The sequence below is a fragment of the Aythya marila genome (genome assembly GCF_965140915.1).
Source record: "Aythya marila genome assembly, chromosome: 17".
In the NCBI taxonomy this organism is placed as follows: domain Eukaryota; kingdom Metazoa; phylum Chordata; class Aves; order Anseriformes; family Anatidae; genus Aythya; species Aythya marila.
In genome coordinates, this window is record NC_139058.1 from 1713668 (window position 1) to 1735145 (window position 21478).

The 21478-nt window shown below is 56.7% G+C and overlaps 2 protein-coding genes across 3 annotated transcripts in view; both read left to right on the forward strand.

Annotated features, from left to right (window-relative positions):
- Positions 1-1635: 1635 nt before the first annotated feature.
- On the forward strand, positions 1636-5040 carry LOC309884801 (uncharacterized protein). Its single transcript, XM_082774112.1, has 2 exons — positions 1636-3618; positions 4817-5040. Exons 1-2 carry the CDS (start codon positions 2289-2291, stop codon positions 4891-4893), a joined length of 1407 nt encoding a protein of 468 aa, XP_082630238.1. The 5' UTR covers positions 1636-2288; the 3' UTR covers positions 4894-5040.
- Positions 5041-9872: 4832 nt separating this feature from the next.
- CORO1C (coronin 1C) overlaps positions 9873-21478 on the forward strand; it is a 34409-nt gene continuing 22803 nt past the window's right edge. Inside the window, exon 1 of one of the 2 annotated variants that reach the window (XM_082774110.1) lies at positions 9873-9977. The gene's annotated coding sequence lies outside the window, so the exon portion shown is untranslated. Of the gene's footprint in view, positions 9997-21478 lie in introns of both variants that reach the window. The other variant, XM_082774111.1, reaches the window with a different exon arrangement.

Here is a 21478-nt window from a genome sequence, read left to right on the forward strand (position 1 = left end):
AGCGAGCCTTGGGCTCCTTGGGGTGGGCTTGGGGAGTTTGGGGTCTGCTGAGCCCTGAGAGCACCTCGGTGGGCACCGAGCCCTTGGGGGGGGGAGCTGTGAGAGCCCCCCCGGCCCCACGTCAAACCCCACCGGGGACACCAGGCTCTGTTTTATTTTTTTGTTGTTGTTGTTCTGGTGTTGGAGGAGCAGCGGCCCAAAGTCGCATCCTGTTGTGATGTTGCCATGGCAAAGCCTGAGCAACATCTGGAGCCACCGCGTTCCCTCCGAGGGCCGTCAGGGCGTTATTTATACAAATATATTTATATAGCCCCCGTGGGCAGCTCGTGGCTGGGGCGCAGCCGGGTGCCGGGCTCCCACGGGACCGCTCCCCCCACCCAGCCCGTCCCGGCTGCACGGTTTGGGGCTGGGGGACTGCAGGGATGGGAATAAATGGAATAAATGATTCCCAGAGCAGAGCCTTGGAGGTGGCACCGCCCGGCTGCTGCCTCCTTTTGTCCCGGTGGCAGCACCGAGGATGCTCGGGGAGCTGTGGCCGGGCTCGCCCCGTTCATGCCAACCTCGGCCCCCGTCCTGGCACCGCCGCTGCCCTAAAAGCGTCCTCCCCTCCGGCTCCAGGGCCGGGTGGCAGCAGCGTGGCCGTGATTGCCATTTCCTTTTATGCAGACAGCCCGGGAGCGGGCACGGCGCTGCTCCCCCGTTGGGTTTTCCGTGGAGTCCCATGAGCAGCTCCCAGGGGAAAGCAGCGCGGCCCCAATCCCCGGAGGCTGCTCCCGGGCTCGGGGCTTTTTCCCCTCCGTGTTTTACCCGCAGAGCTGGGGAGAAGCCCTGTGCTGTTTGGTTTCGCTGAGCCCCTCCTGGCAGGCTGGGGGTGACAAAATTGGGGTTTACCAACCCTGCTGTGCGCCTGGCAGCCCCAAAATCAAGAGACTGGCTCATCGTTTGGGAGAAAGAGAAAATCAAATCGGTTTTGCTACGGGCAAGCAGGGCAGTGCCTCAAAGAGAAAAAACTGAGTTATCGACCAAGTGTCTGGTGCCCACGGAGGGGATTTTTTGGGCACCCTCAGCAGGGACTGAGCCCTTCCAGCGGTGACAAGCGCTGTTTGGTCTCTCTGTGGAGCAGCTCCATCGGTGCGGGGCAGGAGCCGTCCCTGGCATCCTCCCACATTGACCCGGGGGTAACGCGAGAAGCAGCACCCGCCGGTGCGCCCTTTGGGACAATTTAGGTGTTTTATTTTTTTTTTTTCACATCCCAGCTCGGGATCCTTCCCCGGGGCCGGGCAGGCGGCCGGCAGCGTTGGACCATAAAAGGCAAAGCGCCGCGGAGCCGCTGCCGTGCCAGGCATCCAGGGCTGCGTGGCCGGGGCCCGAGCCTTGCAGCCCCCCCCTGCTCCTCTCTCCGCAGCCGCCGGGGGATTTACAGGAGCCTGCTTGGCAGCAGCAGCATCCGAAGGGAGGTCCCGTCCCGCTCGGAGGCTCATTTGGAGAACCCCCCCCGGCACGTTAGCGGGCATTTTTTGAGGAGTTTCGGCTCGCAGGCTCCTAAGGGGGGCTCATTTCCAAGGATGCTGTTTTTTGCTGTTTATTTCGGGTGTACTCCTCCTGCCCCAGTAATTCCCCGAGCAATATAACGTGTTCCTGCTGCTAAGTGCAGCCGCTCCGTGTCTCCGCGAGCTTTACACAGAGCGTCTCCAGCCCCGGGGGCCCCGTGCCAGCACCGCGCCGCTTCCCAGCAAGGAGAGAGGGCTTGGGGGCACTGAGGGGGGTGCCAGGCGCTGCCCAAAAATCCACGGCAGAGCCGAGGGGGGCGATCCTGCTGCAGCGTTTGGCCTGGCACCGCAGCAGTGCGAGCAGCGAGAGTGGAGGGGAGCCGGGGGTGCGTCGCTGCAGCGGGCTGGGGAAACGAGGAGAGGCCCCGGAGAGGGATGAGCAGCGAATTTTGGCCGTGAGGGGCCATGGGCCGGCCGAGGAGAAGTTTCTGCGGCTGCTGGGGTGGGCTCGGCCGGGGCAGGGAGCAGCTCTGTGCCGGGAGGGAGCCCCCTGCCCCGTTACCGGCCGCGGGCTCGGCCGTGCCAACGTGAATTTCCCACCCCGGCTGGCCGTGAGGAGGCTGCGAGGCTGCCGGTTCACATGCCCCCGGGGCTCGGAGGTTTCCAAGCTGCCCCCCGTGTCTCTCCCCCGGCGCCTGGAGGAAGGAGAAAGGCGGTGCCGGAGCTCTGCCGAGCCCCAAGGTGGGAAGGGAGCCCGGGCGGGTGGACCGGGGGATCACGGGGAGCGAGCTGGCAGCCATGGAAGCATCCACCTGGCAGTCCCGCGGATATTTACGGGATGACACAAGTCAGGCACGAGGCAGAGACTGCGCCACGTCCCGGGCAGCCTCCGCAGTGGCATGCCAGGATTACGCCCTGCTGCAGCAGAGTCCGGGTGGCCAGGAGGGCCTGGGGCACCTTCCCCAGCCCACGGCCGAGGCGCACGTCCCTGCCGGGGCCCCGATGAGCAGCAGCAGCTCGGATGAAGGCGCCGCACGGGCAGCGAGGGGGAGAGGGGAGGAAGGAGAAGCCCCTCCGAAGGTGTACGAGATGCAGGTGGGGCACAGGTGGCCGGGCTCCGGCCGGACGGTGAAGCCCGTGGTGTATCGGCTGGAGGAGAGCGAGTACCGGCGGCTGCTGCGGGAGGCAGAAGCGGAGCCCGAGGAGGAATGGGAGGCGGAGTACGAGGTACCTGTGCTCCAGGAGAGCTACCCAGGGAACGGGAAAGTGGCGAGTCCGAGCCTCAAGAGGATCAACGCCTTGCAAGGAGCCCTGCGCGGGCAGCTGAGCCGCTCGGACTCGGAGAGCAGCGTGGAGAACCGGCCGGTGAATAAAGCCGTGCCGAGCTGCCCCGCGGAGGGGATCAAACCCAGCGTCCCCATCAGGTCCGACAGCTTCGAGCGCAACGCCTTGCTGATGGATTACATCCTGCAGAGCAAGCAGGAGGCAGCGGCAGCCGTTCCCCACCTCCCCAGGGACGGCAGCAAGGCGGCCGAAGGCTTCAGGCAGGCGCTGGGCTTCGCCCCGCCGCCCGGCACCACCACCCCGGACCCTTGCCAGAACGGCGAGGAGGACGCGGTCAGGAAGCCCGAGGTGGACTGGAAGGTGGCGAAGAGCCTGGAGAGGATGGTGACGGCGGCCGCGGCGGCGAGAGACGCCGGGAAGCTCTCAAGGCAGAACAGCAGCCAGGTCCTGGAGAGCAGGGAATGGCTGGAAGAAGTGGATTTGGAGATGTTGGATTCGTACAGCGTGAGAAAAACCCCTCCGGCCCCTCCGGTCAGGTCGCACAGCAAAGAGAGCTTGGCTTTGAGCATGAGCAAGACGGTGGCGCTGACCGAGGCGCTGCTGGAGCCCTGCAGCTCCCTGGCAAAGCCTGCCAAGGAGCAGAGGGCGGCCGCGGGCGAGCGCGGCGCGGAGCAGCCGTCGGGAGGGAGGGCGCCGGGAGGAGGGGGCCCCGAGGAGCAGGAGCGGAAGGGGAGGAAGAGCCAGGAGGAGGATGAGAAAGTGCTCAAGGTCGCCGACGCCAAGAAAACCTTCGAAAAGGCAAAGGCAGCGGAGGGGAAGGCGGCGGCCAGCAGCGCCAGGAAAGGTGAGGGGAAAAGGAGGGGGGCTCGGAGCAGCGCCGGGGAGGCAGAGGTGGCGCGGTGGGGGCGCGGCGAGGGCGCGGAGCTTCGCAGAAAGCCGGTGCTGGAAGGAGCACGGAGCAGCTGGGAGCCACACGGGGCACGGCTGGGTCGAGCTGCGGTCCTGGCGAGGTGGGAGGAAAAGCAGGAGGCGGTTTGGGTCCGGCAGCCTCGAGGAAACGCTTCTGGCAGGGACTCTGTTCCGCGGGAAGGGGCTTTGCTGCACAAAGGCTCTCCTGGATGCAGGTGGTGCCGTGCCCGTCCAGCTGGGCTGCTTGCCATGAGCAGATCCAGTGCCAAAGTGCCTCTGCTGGACCTGCTCCCCCTTCACGTGTGCTCATCTCCCTCTCCAGCCGGCCGCTGGGCCACCCGGTGTCATCGATCTCTGTAATCACAGCAGGGCGAGGGGGGGGTTATTTTCCTCGGGTCCTTTCCCTCCCGCGCTGTGATTTAGCTGGACGAGGCATCCAGGGAATGGCACCGACTTGGAAGCCATTTCACTGCCAAGAACCGAATTTTTGGGGGAGTTGTGCTGGTGAAAGCTGGGCAGGGGTGGATGGGGAGAGGCGAGAACCCAACGCTCGGTCCCGCAGGGATGGGGTCGGACCCTGCTCAACCCGCACCCCCTGCTCACTGACAGCCTGCGGTGGTGGAGCGCCTTATAAGGGAAAATACAGGTGCTCGGGGCAAGGAAATCTGTGCTGGTTTGGGGTTGAATAAGGTATTTCCTTAAGGACTAGGTGTGATCAGCCCGCCAGGCCGGGTACATCGTGTTGTCAATGACTCGCGTTGAAAAGCAGCCGCAGCACCAAGCCAGAACACGAACACTGATGTGGGGTTTGTGCCGGGGTCCGTGGTAACAAACAGCCCACAGCCACAAAAAAAAAAAACAAAACAGATCCTAGCCTCTTAGGGAACCTCTGGAGACACGTTATCCTTCTCAGGATGTAAAGAAATAGGACGGGGAAGTGATGGCAAGCTGAGAGCCGTGGAGGTGCCGCGATAGGGGACGGCAGGGCCGGCTTCTCACTCTGCTGTCGCTGTGCTGTGTCTGCTTCCAACCTTTCTGCTTCTCCCCACGCCTCGAGCCGCCCGGCTGCACGAGCACATCCTGCGTGTCTTGACCTCTGTGTGATCCCTTTCTTATACCTCTGATTTTTCCAGCGCCTTGGGTCCAGCTCGGTCCTAGACAGCAGGGAGAGAAACAGAGCACGCTGGCAAAAGGCTTCGGGACTGGTTGACTAATGAGGACGGGACTGGGATATGTGCTAAGTGTAACGTGGAGAGCCGCAGGAGCCACGGCGCCCAGCCTCACCTCACTTTGGCCACGCTCAAAGCCCCTGCTCACTGCCTGGCCGATTTTTGTCCTGCTCCTCTGAACGATAGGAAGTGCCAAACCCGGGAAATTCACGTTGTAAATAAAATACAGCTTGCTTTTTTCACCTTTTTTTTCCTTTTTTTTGTGTGTGTGTGTGTGTTCTGCTTTCTTGTCTCTCTCCTCCTAGTTAATCATGTGGCGTAGCGGAGACAGCGACAAAGGCAACCCCATCTGTTGCAACTAACTAATTGCTTCGTTTTTATTTGGTGTCCCGACGGCTTAATGAGGTTTGGGGACCACCCCCCCTTTAGTACAAAATGGGAAAAAAAAAGAAAAAAAAAAAAGAAAGGAAAATGTATTTTATGACCCTGGGCAATGATGGGGAAGAAAAATACAGGGGGATGGAGAGGAAAAAGCCGAGCTGGGATTTGATTTCAAGGTTTCCTTTCGGTGTAACCCCAGTGGGCATTTCTGTGCCCTTCCTGCCAGCATTTTGGGGTGGACGCGGCATGCAGCAGGCTGTGTGCACGTAGTGAGAGCTTTATGAAACGTGCATTAAATCATTTACAACAGCAGCATCAATGATTGATAACCGCCCCGGCCTAATGCTGCCTCCTGGCTGCTTGCTGCCCCCGGGGGTCCCCGGCCGGGCTGCGGGGAAGGGGCTGGAGCTGAGCCCCCCTTTTTGCTGTGCTGGGGGCACGAGGAGGGGCAGATCTGCCCTTAATTCACTTCATCCTCCGCCTTAATTCACTCGTTCATCTTCCCTCCCTGTCCGCATCCCCGAGGCGCTCTCACACTTGGCCCTTCCTGGCTGCTGTTTTAAAATCCCGGCTGAACGCCTCGCTCTTGGTATTTTCATTTCCTAATTCCACAGCTCCCCTTTCTGGCCGAGGACTGAATAAGGCCCAGCCGAGCGGGCTGTGCTGGGTGCAGGAGCTTGAGCACCACAGGGCCACCGCCACGAGCTGGCCGCTGGCACCTCTGAGAGCCACCGGACCTCGGCAGCTCTCAGGATTTGAGGATTATTCAAAAATCCCCGAAATATGAGGCTGGTGAGCGGCGTGGTGAAGCCACCCTCGCCTTTCGGTGTGAGCCTAATGGGTGGTGAGGAAGCAAGGCAGGAGAGAGCGGATCGGATGCCGTGCTTTGGATAGAAAGCATTGGGATTTGTCATTGCAATCGGCTCAGATTGCTCTACATAACACTAAAATGATAAAAAATAAATAAATAAGCACAGCCAGCAGCATTCAGTGAAACAGCATCACGCCAAGGGGAGCAGCTCCCCCCAGCACTGCTGGATCTGGTGCAACTCCTCCAAGAGAGCCTGGGGGAAGAAATACAAAAACAGCCTTTGGGTAGGACGGCCTGGTGCTCCCTGTGATTTTTTCTCTAAGTGTAATAAATCCAAAGGCTTCATGGAATGAATAGAAAGATAGCGGACACAAATGTTCTGGAAAAGTTGCATAACTCGGATGCTCGCAGTCCCAAAATCTGAAAGATGAACTGCCGGGTCTGGCATGGTTTGTATGACTTAGCAGTTAAGCTGCAAAACAACCGGACTTTCAATTGCTGATCTCTCTAAACCCTCTGCAAGCCGTTTTTCCTCCACTCACAATATCTTTAGCCATGAGGATTTAGGCAAATTGAAATGTTTGAGAGAAATTCATCCCCCAAGTGACTTTCCTGGGGCTGGCTGCCTGGGTCGCCATCCATCCGGGCTTGCTGGGCCACGTTGCTCAACGCCAGCCAAGCCCCAAAATCTTCTCCTCGGAGAGGTGCCACACTCAGCACCGACATCTGCCCTGCCCCGGGGAGCTACTCAGGCCCTCCCCAGCAGACAGTCACCACTTTCCATGAAGGGTTTGCTCGAATGTCTTATCTAATTGTCCTAAAATGCTTCTGTTAGCACGGTGCCCACCCAGCATCGGGGAGGGGACTTGCACGGGTGCAAACTCTTGAGGTTTGTTTCAATTCTGCTAAGGATTTGCCCTGTGCTGTGCTGGGAGTCATCTCGGGCAGGTGACGAGGAGCTGTGCTCCACACCTTTGAAAATAGCCCTTGTGCCTTCTGGTCCTCCTTCCTTCACCTTTTCTAAACCAGAGCTGATGAGACTGGGCTGGCAAAGAAGGCTGGGGGCATACCGAATGCGTGACTTATAAGGCACGTCAAGATCGTCTTAGTAATTTATGGCATGGATGGAATAGATGCATATTTGCAAGCAAGCTAATTTTAGCTGCTGACATAAGTTTCAGAGGTGGAGCCTGCAGACACGGTGCTGTTTCCCTATAAAGGCTGCGAGATGGGCTGTTTGCAGCAATCATGCATCGGTGTAGCACGGGGTAAGGTGCATGATGGCTTAAAGCAGTCAGATGTACTACTTTTGAACAAATTCTCAGCCTTTTCTGCAAAATTTAATCATCAGGCGTACTCGTGCCCATAAAATAGGACTAAAATTTGTTGTCGGATTCCTTGTAGCTGCAAGAATTTGGTAATAGGATATTTTCCTCTACAAAAATTAGAATTTGTGACATATTTTGACAAGCTGCTGGGCTTGCATCACACTGGCTATAATTTAAGTACTGTTTGTTAGAATTATTTCATTCAGCTGAAGTGATGAAGATTACTGTTTACAGAGGAACCACAGAGCATGTGTAAATCCCCAGCCATTATTTCTGTTGTTGAGACTTCAGCCCGAAATATTTGTCATTTCTTCATCGCCTTGTATGGTGATCTGTTGGGATTTACCCGGCTCGTTAATCCAGGTCGGGAGCTGAGTGATGTTTGGAACGTTTCCACCCAAACGTTCGATGAAGCATTAGTGAAAATTCAACAGGTATCATTTCCTCTCCTTTTAATCACTCCCATTTTAAATGGATGCCAAAATCCCACTTGTTATTTCTAAGCTGCTGGGTAGTGCTGGGTACTTCTGCCTTTGCTGTTGTGTTTCAGACCCAAGGAAAGCATCGCCTGGTACGCGATTACAACACCATTTCAAGCTTGTTTTGAGCTAGAAGCTATACACATGCAGTACCACAGCATTACAAGTGCCGTTGTATGTTTGCATGAACAATTGCAATAACATTTTAACCCAGATGCACGGGTTCAAAACATATCAAACTGACAGCAGAGGGACCGGCAGCCGAGACATCAGCTCTGTCACTGACTCATTATGTGACCTTCAGCAAGTCACGTACCTGCACGGAAAATATGAATCACGATCCAAACCCACTAAACTACAGATTATCTACAGGTCTGCTCCGGGACTGCCAAAGTGCATTTTTTTTTTTTCCTTCTTTTTGAGCTGCAAAGAGGTTGTCTGAGGGATGAGGGCAGAGCATGAGCGCTGGGCTGGCTTTCAGGAGGCAGACACGGAGCTCGTGCTAATTGGTGCCGAGGGCGGGGATGCAGCCTCGCCGCCCTAATCTTTGGGTGTATCATTTTTTTTTTTATCAAGGTGTTGCTCGGTACACAAGGGAGACTTTCCTGCTTCTCGAAGCAGTGGTTAAACTCGTGTGAAGGTTCGGCCAACGTTAAATAGCATTTGCTTGTTTAATTTGTAGCTGCCGTGGCATCAGGTGTTCCCATCAGCTGCCAGCCAGTCGGACCAGCAAAACCACGACAAATGCACCTCTCCGAGGCCTTGTGCAGGCTTTTACACCCAGCCACCACCTAACGCGGCGTGGTTTGCGCTCCTGCTGCAGTTTGATGGGGGCAGAGGAGCCTCTTTGCTCACCACCGCAATTTCACCAAACCCGGCACTATTGCAAAGGAAGTCACGGGCGTGCCTCACCCCTGGAAAAAAAAAAAAAAAAAAAAAAAAAAAGAGCCGGGGCCCCTTAAGCACCTAACCACATGCAAATGCACTTGAGAATATTGGCTAAAACGTGTGAGGAAGTTGAACCAGCTTTGGGTTTTGGCCTTGTATGGTAAATATCTCGCAGCGCGGGCGCAGGCCCGGTGTCACCGGCCCCGCCGCGCTCCTGGAGGAGCTGAAGCGTGGCGCCTTGAGGTGCTTCCTACGCTAACCCAGCCGCTCGCTGTTAGGGACAAGAGGCCTCTGCCAGTTGTCTGGGTGAGGAAGACAACCCGCCTCGCAAATATGAGCTGATTTCCCCCAAACTTGCTTTCCTTCTGGGGCAACCTTGTGTTTTTAAGGCAGCTGCTGCGCTCCCCCCCTGAAGTGTGGTTTGGGGCAGAGGCTTTGTCACTGTCTTGTTGGTTGTGCTGCTAACCACCATGACAGAGGAGGCAACGCTTGCTTTTACTGCAGAATTGCTGTGGTGGTTTTTTGGGTGCTTTTGCTGAGAAACTGGTCGGGGGTGCTCATGAGGAACCAGCAGCCCTGGCAGTGCTCAGAGTGCCCCCAGCCCACCCCACTGTGTGCTCAGCACCTCTGTGACCCCATCTGTGTGCCCCCCGTAGATAAAAGCTCAGCAAGGGGCTGGCTGTGAGCGCAGTGAGGGGCTGAATGTGAGGGAACTGCTGCTGGGCATGGCTGTGCCTGTGAGGGAAGAGGCTCTGAGGGGCTGCAGGGACCACTGTGGGCATGGGGCTAAAACGAGGGGCTAAACACTAGTGGAGGTATTGGGGTGAGGCGACTGAAGGGAGCATTGGTGCCCCCATCCCACTGGGGCCATGAAGGGACCGTGCCCTCCCTCAGCATCCCCTCAGCACAACCTCCAGCCCCCTCCCTCACGGCTCGGCTTTTATAGCCTCCCCTACCGGAGGGGCGGGGCCAACAGAGCGCGCGACCGCGCGTGGAGGCGAGCTCCGCCTCCCCATTGGTCCACTCCCTTGCCACTCATCTGACCACCGAGCGAGGCGGGGCCCGTACCGGCGGGGCGGGGCGGGGCTTTGCCGGCCGGGTGGGCGGAGCCAAGCGGGGGCGGGTCCCGCCCCCGGGCGCCGCGGTCAGTCGGGCGGCGGCGGCGGCGGCGGCGGCAGCGGCGGGGGAGGGCTCCGCCGGGCTGAGGAGCGGACGCGGGGCGGCAGCTCGGGAACGCGGTGCGAGGCGGCCGCGGGGGTACCGTAGGGGCGCGGCGGGGGAAGGAGGGAGGGCGGGCTCCCGGTGGGACGGCGTGGGCGGGAGGGCAGAGCGGGTGTTGGGAGCAGCGAACCCACAGCCTCCGGTACCCGGGCGGGGCCGCCCGTTAGCCCCCGGCCGGCGGCGGGGCAGCGGCTGTCAGCGCTCGGGGGTCCCGAGGGGGCAGCTCGGGTGGCGGCGGAGCTCGGCTCCTTATTAGGTAGCGGAGCGGCGCGGCCCCGCCGCGGGTTCCGGCATCCGGCGGAGGTGGCGGCCGCTGGCGGAGCGGGGCCGGGCCGCGGTTCCCCCCCGCTCGGCTGCCGGCAGCGCCCCGGTGCCACCACCCGGCTGCCCGGTGCCTCCCGGTGTCCCCCGGTGTCCCCCGGTGCCGCCCGCCCTTTGTCCCGCAGCAGGGCCCCGCTCGCTGGCAGCGCCGAGCCCCCGGGACAAAAGGAGCCCGGGGCTACCGAGGGCTACCGGGGGGTTACCGGGGGCTGTTGGGGCTGCTGGGGTCGGGTCCTGCCTCGCTGCCCCCCGTGGGGTGGCCTCAGGCCCTGTACCCCCTCGGGCTGCACCCGGTGGGCTCCGTTACCACGATCCCCATATGCCCCCGTGGGCTGTGACCCCCCTCCCCGGGGCACAGCAGGGGACCGGGGGCTGCGTGGGGACAGCAGCGAGGGATGGACGTGGGTCTGACACGGAGCGAAGCCCCTCGGGGGTGCAGCCTGCCCGTGGGGCTCCCGGCACCTCCAGCGGTGTCGGTGACCGGAGATATCGGCGACGTGGACGGGCGATGCTTCCCCCCTCAGCCCTGCCTGGCGTTGGGTTCGCAGCTCCCGGCTCCGTTTTAATCCTAGGCCAGGCTCCAGCCACGCTGCTGGGCGTCAGCCTCTCCCTCAGCCCTGTGCCTGCTGCAGGAGAAGGAAGCGAAGCAGCCCCGTGCACACCACGACCGGAGCAGGGGGCAGCTCTTTCCCCCCGTGGGGCAGGGCAGCGGGCGTTGAATCACCCCCTCTTGCTCACGGGGAAAGGCAGATGGCAATAAAACGTCCCCGCTAACGTTGACGTTTGCCAGAGGCTGTGTACACAAAGGTAGGAGATCAGATACTGTCGTGATAAAAGTCAGCGCCTGTTTGGTTTGTGTTTGTTTTTTTTTTTTTTTTTTAATTAATTTCCGGAGCAAGGTAGAAGCTGACGGGCTCAGGTGCATTTCGGGGAGCGTTTGTTTTCACGCAGCGCTTCGCGGTTGTAATTTTTCAATGGTCACTCGTAGGCTTTCCTACAGATTGCTTTAATCAGCGTTTGTGTGTCTCTTTATGTTCGCTGCTGGCATTGCTCTATCTTCTAGTGAGCCGCCTTTTCAAACATCATTGGATTTTTCAAGTTAAATCTTCATGCTTATTGCATCTGTCACTTCTGGGATGCACTCCAAGCGAAAGGCAGGGATTCAGTGTAATGGCACTGAGCTGGAATGCACAGAAGGGTAAAATATCAGCTTTCTTGACTGATACAGCGAAGGGCTACGAGAGATCTGCTCTCGGTAACTGTTACAGGCATCATGTCGAATTTAATATCGGAGGCTTTAACGACTGTCTCATAAAATGGCTCATTAAAGCACGAAGTCGCATTTCGATTAGGGGAGGATTTATGTCATTGTTCTTCGTTTGGTTATTGATTCCGAGGCATAGACTCTGCTCGGATGCCAACTTCCTATTTTGAAGACATGAGCAAAACACTTCCTGGCCTGAGTTTTCGGCTCGGTGAGGTCATCGCTGCACCACTCCCAGGGCTAGGAATGTCCTTTTATGCAAACTCGCAGGCACATTTCGCTTGACTTTTAAAGTCTGGCTCTGTTTGTTTTGGTTGTGTTTCACCCAGGCTCTCGTGATAATCGCGGGCCTTCCACGAGGACGCCTTGGAACAGCAACTCGCTGAGGATTTCGAGTGCCCCAGTTTCAGCATTTACAGGGCACATGAGCAAGAGCTGCACGCCTGCGTTCTCTTTTACTCTTTTCCCTCTAGCCTCCCCCACCTAATGCCATTGGTGTGCTTCAATTCTGGCTGTTAACTCTGAATTTAGTCTGATTAAAAACTGCTTACGGCTTCGGTTCACAGCCACGCCGGTCGTGTGTATCTGAACCGTCAGATCGGTGGTGGCTGTATGCTGATAGGGGCTGAGCTGTTGCTTTCTGTCCCAACACGCACAAACGCAGGTGATGCTGCCGTGACCGGGGTGAATGCCACGTCAAAACTAAGGCAGAAAAGGGTTAGGTTAGCTGGGGTGACTCAGGAAAACTAGGGCTGGGAGCTGCTTGTCCCAGCTGCGTGGGAGTAACTCCCCCAGTATGGGTAGGAATCGGTTACTGGGAGCTGCGTTTGCGAGTAGGATCGCCCTGGTCTGCTTTTCCCGTGTGAATGATTATGCTCAAACGGATTATTAGCTTCTTGCTGAGGGTATAATTGCTTGCTAGGTGATTTTGCACGTGCTCGAAGCCGATAGCATCAGCACGGAGCGTGCTGGGTGGCGCGGGAGGCGCCCAGCCTCGGGGTGCAGCAGCGGGGACGGGTGCTGAGTCCTGCACCAGTGCCCCTCGGAGGAGCAAAGCCACCAAGAGAGGTACACGACGGCGTGTATCAGCACCCCGTGGGGCTCGTCTGGCGTGAGCAAACCAGCAGGTGCCATCCTTTAAGAAGCCCGGGTCCCTGCACCGACGGCTGCTCCTCAATTGCGGGCGGTGTAAAATTCTTCCTGTTGACAGCAGCCGTGCTTCGGTTCCGCTGTGAATTAGCATTCGACGTGCCTTGTGGGTTTGTGGAGTGAATGCGAAAATGGTCACAATTAATGGCAGGATGTGAGAGGAGGCGATGATTTAGCATAAAATGGAAGGTGTCTGCTCAGGCACTGTGGCGCGCTTGTTCAAATAGATATCTTTTTTTTTTTTTTTACCCTTTTCCCATAAAATTCTTCATGCTACCGAGACAGATGTGATCTCTTAACAGCGGTCATCCTCGTAGAAGGTCACAACGTGCTCCTGAAATGGAGGAGGCTTCTGTGATGGCAAACCACAGAGGCTTTACAATCCTGCTCTGCAGGTCAGGAGCTAGCAAGGAGCTTGACAGCAATATTGAAAATGGCATCGGCTCCTGGAGGGGAAAAAACACCAGCTCTGGCAAGGCCCGCTGGTGCCCATCAAAAGAAGAAGTATCCTTGGTTTAGAGGTGCCTTTCCTCAGCGTTATCATTTTGCTCGTTGAGTGCTGTTTGCTGGCTCTTGCACAAATTTTGTTGATGATGACAAGCGATAGCTCACGCGCCTCCTGCTATCGGCGTGTGATGTCTCTGCTGAGGTCTAGCCCTCGCTGGGGGGAGCTGGATGTGGCTGGCTCGGTTATCGTGATGCTGCTTGACACTGAGCTGGGCCTCTCAGCCCGTCATAATTAGGTTTTTCTTGTTTTCCCTTTTAATAATTGAATTTGGAAAAGCAGGGGAAATAAAATTAGGGTGGTGGTGGGATCCGACTTAAAGTGATTAAGGGTCAGCCTGATGGGGTCAGGCGCACTGAGATGAGCTGGCAGCTTGCTCTGGCAGTCCTGTGGATTCGTGCTCTGGTCTAGGAAGCTTCCTGGCCTTCTTGTGGCCCTCCAGAGGAGGTGCAAGTTTTTGGCAAAGCTTGGCTGGCCAGAGCATCTCTGCGTACATTCAGCCAACGTACAGCTCTCTGTGGATGAAAATTAAGGCAACCATTTCTGCAGTGCTGTCAAATACGCCGGCTCCAGATGTCATAAAACCAGAGGGGTTGTTCTGCCCCCAAAATAAGCCCTCTTTGCATCCATCCATGAACCCGGGGAGTGCATTTCACCTGCAGCTCCCGGCACCAGCAGCCCGGGTACCTCATTTCAGCTCCCCCTGGTCCCAACCCTCTGAAATGTGGGAACTTCCTTCCCTCCCCCTCCGCCCCCTTGGTTCTGCATATAGTTGCCATAGTGACTGTGTTCTTTGGTCCTTGAAAACCCATTGTTTATCCCACGTAAAGGGATAAAAGTGCTGGAGATACCGCGTCTCGGAGAGGGCTGTGCTCCGTGCAGACCTGGCAGGGACTCGCCACCCTCCGGTCCCGCGGATTCGGATATTGGACGTGGGTCAGGCACCATCAGACAGACTGATAATGGGGATAATTAGCACCACCAGGGATTAGCAGGCAATAACAAATTCAAGCCGTAGTAAGCACTCTGTCCCCGGGGAGCCGGGCAGGCTGGCGGGTCTGGGCAGATGATCACTCGATACGGAGATAGGCATCAGCGCAGCCCCGCCAGCGGCCGCAGTGCCATGTTTGGTCTCAAAGCTGCTTTTTTTTTTTTTTTTTTTAAATTTTCCCCTCGTTTTGAATGCTCATAAACTTCACCGTGTGTTATCTCGCGCTGGAATCCCAAACACGCCATGGCTTGGGGTGTACGCGTGGCGTTGGGTTGGTGTTTTTCATCCTCCCGAGGCAGCGTTGCAACCATCTCTCCCGGTTAGCTGGGTGCAGCAGGTTGATATTCTTCTTTCCAAGTGGGAAATGTGAGGTCAAGCGTTTTGCTCAGCTCTTCGGGAACTAGATAAGGAATATTTCTTGCTGGGAATTGTAAGCATGTGTGGTACACAGGCGGCTCACGTGTTGGCACCAGCACGCATCGAGGTGTGGGGGTTTGCTGGTTCCTTGCTGGCGTAAGGACCGCGGTGTCTTGGAGAATGAGCAGCCACAAAGCTGTCCTGCTCAACCAGGAGGAGGACGAGATGATTTTATTTCTGGTTCTTTTTCATTTCTGGATCTGCTGAGATGGGTTTGCAAGGCAGGAAAAAAAACTTCAGAGCCAGCTCAGACGAACGCAAGTTGCCAGACGCGCTTCTGCTTCAGCACCGCGTGACGTGTAGGCAGAGCTGTCCTCGCACAGAGCGCTCCTAGCCGGGTGCCGTGCTTCCCAGCAGCTTTTTCCTGGCCGCTGCTGCTTTTTGGAGCGATTTGTTAGTTCTGCGAGGCCTCTCAAGACGTGGTTGGAGGGGTAGGCTGCCCAGGTTTGGCCTCCTTTGGATGCGTGTGTGTTATCTCTGCGCTCTTCGCTTTGCTCCCGGACGTTTCTCTGGGGGCAGAGGTTATCTTTTTGGTCTTTTTATGTAGCGAGCGCTACATTGATCTTCTTTTCTACTAGGGGAGTTCTGAAGGGCCACGAAAGATCACATAAAAACCAGCTGGGGCTTATCTGGGTGCAATACCCCCTGCTGTTTTGGCTGCTCTCCTCCAGCGGTGCTGTAAATGCCCCCAGAGCCCAGTCAAAGGGCTGAAAGTTGGCGCTGTGTGTGCAGCACCGGGTGAATAAAGCTTAAAGGTCACCAGATGCAGGCTGTGATCCCTCGATCCCCTCTTCCTGATGCCAGTTTCTGCCCCAAATCATGGCCCGGGGCTTGTGGCAGGGCGGCAGCTCTGGTCCTGGATGGATCCGCACCGAAGGGCAGCTGTAGGACGGAGGAAATGGGATTGAACTCGGAGCCCTTTTGTTGAAGCGGATGTTGGAGGGGCCCTAACTGGTACCACGAGATAGGGAGTGAGCAGATGGGACTACCTGGGGTTGAGTTTTAGCCTCCACCCTCCCCCCCCACCCCCGATTTCAAATTGCACGGTAGGGAAATGGGACGGGATGACAATGGTGCTCCGAATTACAGGCTGCTCGGCCAGAAGAGCTGGCAGGACAGCAAATGGAAATCGGGAGAAGTACGTGCCAGGTCCAACGGTGAGAGCTGAGATCCATTTCGCAGCCTATTTGTACAGCATTAAAACCTGAAATGTCTTCACACCGTCTGGCCCTGAGCCTTCTGTACCTCCTTTGTCGAGGCCGTTACCTCGCCTTTGACAAGTGGTCGCCGTTTTTGGGTGGAGAACCTCAAAAACAGCTCGTGTGTGAGCACCTCGCTTGTCGGGTGGGTGCTAGCAAGCAGTGGGAGTCACCAGATGGGGCTCCGGCGTACATAGGATGAGGGTCGAGGTGTTTTGAGTGCTGACTGAGTCTGTTATTACTTTTTGGGGTAGCATCCCCATCCCAAAGTGTGGTGTGAGGACACAGCCGGCCATGCCGGTCTTTTTTAGGGCTGCAGGTGACACTGCTCACATCAGGGTCATCACATTTGCTGTCATGGGGCCAGAAGCAAACTCTGGACACCACAAAATGAGCCCAAGAGGTCCTGCTGTGGGGCCTGGCCTCGCCCGGCAGAGGGCCTGCGGTCAGGCAGGGCCATCTGGAGAGCTCGGCATCCCCGCCTGGGCAATCTGAGTCACTCTTGGCGGCCCTGCTGGCCAGCCTGGGTTGTGCTGAGCCCTTGTTTCTGCTTTATTTCGAGGCTGGGAGGAATTCACGGCCCTGCTGGCTCCGTATGAGCTCCCTGCAGGCCTGCGTTTCCTGAGGGGGCTCAGGCCGCGGTGCCACGGGGCTGGGACCCAGCGCTGAGACAGCTCCTCCTCAAAACATCCTCAGCATCCACAGCTCCTTCCCGTGGATGCCACGGCATGTTATAATTCGGGAGGAATAGAAAGCAGTTTATCCAAGCCTTTGGAGGTTTCTCCTTTTGATAAATCTTGCCGGTTTTTTTGAGGCGTGATTGTTAACTGTCAGCAAGGAGAAGCAGCGTGATGTTTCCAGGAATATCTTAAAGCCACTAAGGCAGCAGGAAGCGTGCCTACCTTAGAAAATACTGTGTTAACCGAATTATCTTCGTGTCTGTGCCTCTTCTTGACTGGTGCAGGAGGGGAAATCCTGCACGTGGTGCTCTTTGTGCTTTTGTGTTGGGCTCCCAGCACCCAGGGGCTGCTTGGGCTCATCGCTGATGGGTGCTGGGGCTACTGCTGGGCTCCTCTGTCACACACAGACTGCGTTATTTCACTCAGGCATGTTGGATTGCTTCAGGTTGCGGGGGAAAATGCAGTCCCTTCCTGCTGCTAGGACTCGGTCGTGTTGGAAAGAAGTGCCTGTGCCTCAGCTAATTGCTTGGGAACAGTGGGAGGCCTCCAGCTGGGTTTGAGATGGTGAATTGGGAAGACCCTAATGAAGCTCTGGTGGAGAGGAGCTCTTCCTGCATTCATAACCACCGGGCTTTCACCCCAAGCTCATTTCCCAGATTAAAAGGAGAAAGGGGAAAAAAAAAAAAGCTTATAATATGTCACTCAGGAATATGATCTCGGAAGAAGCTTGTGTGCAGCCTTCAGGAGAGCAGAATCCAGCAAATTGAGGTAGCAGCTCCGAACAGATTGATACTTCCTCGTTAGCTTGGCTAGGCTGATAAGAGAACTAGGTCAGCTGGATGGAGCCAGCATTTTATCTGCATACTTCTCTTAACAGGAGTCCTGCAGCTTGGCCGTCAGAGCTTAGCTTGCTGATGTGCAGCTCAGCACCGGGGGTTGTGCTCCCTGCCTCGTGTTTTCCTCAGGGTCAAAGTGTGGTCTGGAGCCCCGTGGCTCTCCCCTTTGTAGGGCTGTAAGTAGCATCCTCCATCGTGCTGTAATGTCTCTGGCTGGTGTTCCCAGGGCTGTTGCTCAGCGCTGGAAGTATATTACTCTGTCTCTTGGCAGTAGCTGAGCACGCAGCGTGTGAAGAGGCACCTCGGGTGTTTATTCCGGCGGAGAAAGTGGAGGAGAAGGAAAGCTCTTGCAGGGGAGCAGGTGGAAGGCAGAGCAAGGCCTTCTCTGGCCAGCTGCTGGCATGGCAGTGCCTGGAGGTGAGAGGTGGTCAGCTCCGGGGCAGGGTTCCCCTTGCCTGGGTGGTGCTCAGGGCTGAGTTACTGTCTGCTGGCAGCAAAAGGAGAAGCTGAAATCCGACCAGGTTGTCCTTGTGTCACCGTGAGTTACGGTGAGGGATGTAATGGCAGCTGAGGAAGGCAAAAGCTACAAAACGGTGTGAGCAATGAGGAGGTGAGTTGCATGCCCAGAGGTCTTCAGGTGAAGATATTTGCTGCATCCCAATGTGTGCCTGAAAGGAGCCCCAGCGCCAGGGGTATGCAGCAAGAGGAGCACGAGCAGGGCAGCCTCTTCCGAAATAATCCCTGCTCCTTGATGCCTGGGAGCTCTGGGCCTTACGGGCGCTTCTGAGTCAGAGCTCTTGGTGTTACTGCCACTCACAGCGTGGTTGTTTTGGGGGGCAGCTTGGAAAAACAGTCCTATCGAGTATTTCACAAGTTAGACCCAGCACCTTGCATTTCGTCCCGAGCAGCTATTGCAGCTGATGGTAAGTTTGGGTTGCGTTACGGTTTTGAATGTGCTGTGCTCCCCAGTTGAGATATAATCGAATTCCCTGGTAGTTTGTGGTTTAGGTTCCCATCCCAAAATAGCATCTTGCCAGTGGTATAGCAGCTGGAAATTTCAGTATTGAGTTCAGATTCCAGCTTTTTGTCTTTAAAATGAAGTGAAATCAGATGGCAGGGTCTTGCTCAACCTAGGCTAAAGTAACCAAAGACTGAAAATAATCTGTGCACAAATGTGATGTATTTTGGAATTGTGACCATCTGTACTAGTCCTCGCCCGTGGTTTAAATAACTCCGAACATCTGAAAACAAAAGTTCTGTCAGCAGTGGACTCAACGTGGATTGATTTGAAGTGGTGCTCCGTGGGGGGAGCTGCTCGATGTCTAAGAGCAGAGCTCTGAGTCCAGGTATTCGTGGTGGTTCCCTTTGCTGTCAGAGGTTTCATGCAAAGCGCTGGGGTGAGCTGCATTTTTGTGGCTGTGTGATTTATTTTTTCCCCCCTTTTGCTTCCTCCCTGCCCAAATATCCCAAGATTTGATGCAGGGAGAGGGAGACGAAGTCCTCCCGCAGCCCTGCTGGTGCCGCGCTGCTTCTCCGCCCCGGGAGCCGCTGTGAAGCTGCGTGTGGAGGCTGGTCCCAGCCCTGGCCTCGCCTGCAGAACAGGTCCTCACCCCAAAGTCCCCTCCAGGCTGCTTTGGGGCTGCTTTGGGGCTTCTCGACCCATGCCCATTTGCTTTCACAGAGCAGATTGCCTTTCCCATCCTTGCTATCCGTGTGCCTCAACGGTGCGTGCCAGCAAATGCTCGCCTGCTTATTTTCCTTGCTCACACAAAGGCGTCCTCAAATGCTGTCCTTAAAACGATCTGGCGAGCTCTTCTTCTAGATGAACGCTTCTTCTAAGGTGCTGCCATGTTTATATGGTAAGGCCTTGAAATATTTCAGCATTTTAAGGAACGTGTGTGTGATCGAGCTGAGCGTTAGGCAGGGCATGGCTGCAGGCAGCCGCGTGCGATGCGCACGCGTGGGCTGCAGGGAACGTGCTGAGGTTGCACAAGCGAGGCTGTGAGATTAAGAAACACGAGCACGAAGCGATGAGGAAATAACCTGGGCAGTGCTCAGCTCTTCTCCTTCTCACGTGCGTTGGGATGAGGCTTTTTTGGGAGTCCCACATCCCCCAGCCCCTTGCTGGCGGCGGGCAGGGCTCTGCGCGCACAGCAGGAGCAGCAGGATGGGGTCTCCTGGGGGCGTCCCAGTGCTCTCATCCTCCCTTCCACGCATGGCTCCGGGCCTTATCTGCTGTGTGGTGCTCAAAGGGAGCTGAAGAGCCACTCGCTGGGTTCCTCGTGGGCTTCTTGTTGGTGGCCAGCAGCTTGGTGCAAGTGGCCAAGCACCACGGTGAGGGCACTTCCTCTGCCCCGCGCGCAGGATTTGAGCCTCTGGTTGCAACCCCTGGGGCCTGGTTTTGTGTTTAGGACCACACCATCCTTTCTGATATATTTTTGAAAGGGTTTCAGCTCTGAGCACTCATCGCTTTTGCAGATTAGACCCAGGAGCCTCACCCCAGGTGACTTTAGGATGATCTTCGGAGCTGCCACTGGAGCTCATGGAGCTCCCTCAACGAGGCCGATGCTGGATGGTGTTTGGGGGCTTTCCAGAAGCATTGCACCTTGCTTTTCTTTGGGTTTCCCAGCTGAGGAGAAGCCCTACTCCTTCCCAGCCCCAACTAGCAGAGGGAAGCACGGTTCTCCTGGTCTGGTGGCTGGGCTCTCCCTGCCCCCCGAGCCGTAGCCTCGGGCTGGCTGGGACTTCAACTCGCTTTTTATTTCAATGCCTCCCTTTCCAGAAGGGCTCCCAGTCACATGGGCCGAGCAGGATTTTGCCATTAGTGGGGGGTTTTCCTGTGAGTGTTCCCTAGCAGGATGCGTTTCCTCTTGCATAAGCAGACCGAAAAACCCTCCGAAGCCGCAGAAATACATCTGTTGGCCTCTCCAGACAGATAAATCCTTTATAAACAGGAAAGTGGGCAAACTCGTGGCAACTCTCGTGACACATCGTGATGGGAGATCAGAAAGGGACGGGATGAAAAGTCTCAGTGTGCGAGCGGGGCTTGATGGCATCCCGGAGCCTTTTAAATGCTGACACAGAGGCCGGAGCCCGAGCCAGATGGCGGGCACAGGGAGACGGAAGGGAGAGGGAGGTGTAACTCAGCTGGAAGTCACTTGACATTTGAGGTGGGGGGGAAAAAATAATTAATGCAAATTAACAGAAGGCTTTTTGCTGCGCCCCCATGCAGGACGGGCAAGGTGCTGGTGCCACGCAGCGGGTGCAGGAGATCGGCGCCGGCGCGGAGCTGTCAGCACTTCTTTTGTAGCCGCCTTTGCAGGGAGCTTCTGGTTTCATTGTGCTGAGGCAAAATTTAAACTCCTCTCAGCTCCCGGCAGCGAGGCTTTAAATCCTCCCGACTTGGACTTTACCCCCCCCTAAATAAAAAAAAAATAATAATAATAAAAGAAAAAAAAAAAAAGCGTTTCCTGTCTAGCAAGTGTGCAAAGATCGTTCCAGCTCCTCGCCTCAGATGTCGCAGCAGACGCAGGGATGGAATTACGTAATTAGCCGGCCTGGTTTAAAGCTTCACGCTCCCAAATGTCACCCTACAGCCTGGCCTGGGTGCACTTTGTGGCCCCACAGAGCTGAGCCTCATCGTGGTGTCCCATCGCCAGCCCGTGCTGCCGTGCCGGGGCCGAACCGCGATTCTGGATGGCAAATTGTGGTGGGTGCCATCGCTGCTCCTCCAAATCCTAGGGGGATTTGGAGGAGTTGAGGAATCCCAATCAGGATGCTAAACGCTTCTAGCAAGAGGATGATCCTCCAGGATGACTCCTGGGGGTGCTCGGGATCAAAGCAGCCCTGCCTTGTTTTCCACCTGCTCCTGTGCCGAAAGATCCCCGCTCGCTCCTCTTCCTCGCCGGAGCCTGCGCGTGGCTTTTTTTTTTTTTCCCCCCCCCCCCCCCTCTTTCTCTTTGGAGAGCAGCCAGATCAAAATGGCTGTGATCCAAAGCCAAGAATCGCTCCCTTTGCTATGGAAATGAGGAGCGGAGGCTGCTCGCCATGTGTTGGAGGAGGGCTTCTGCTCATGGGGACGGGGACGAGCTGGAGCTGGGGGGAGAAGGGGCAGCGAGGGGGTGCCCGGACAATCCCCCTTGGAACAAGAGGGGTG

Bases quoted from the DNA above. Each gene is read 5' to 3' on its own strand.
- LOC309884801 (XM_082774112.1), top strand. From the start codon at position 2,289: ATGGAAGCATCCACCTGGCAGTCCCGCGGATATTTACGGGATGACACA. The intron at 3,619-4,816 runs GTGAGGGGAAAA...TGATTTTTCCAG, and splicing joins GGCCAGCAGCGCCAGGAAAG to CGCCTTGGGTCCAGCTCGGT.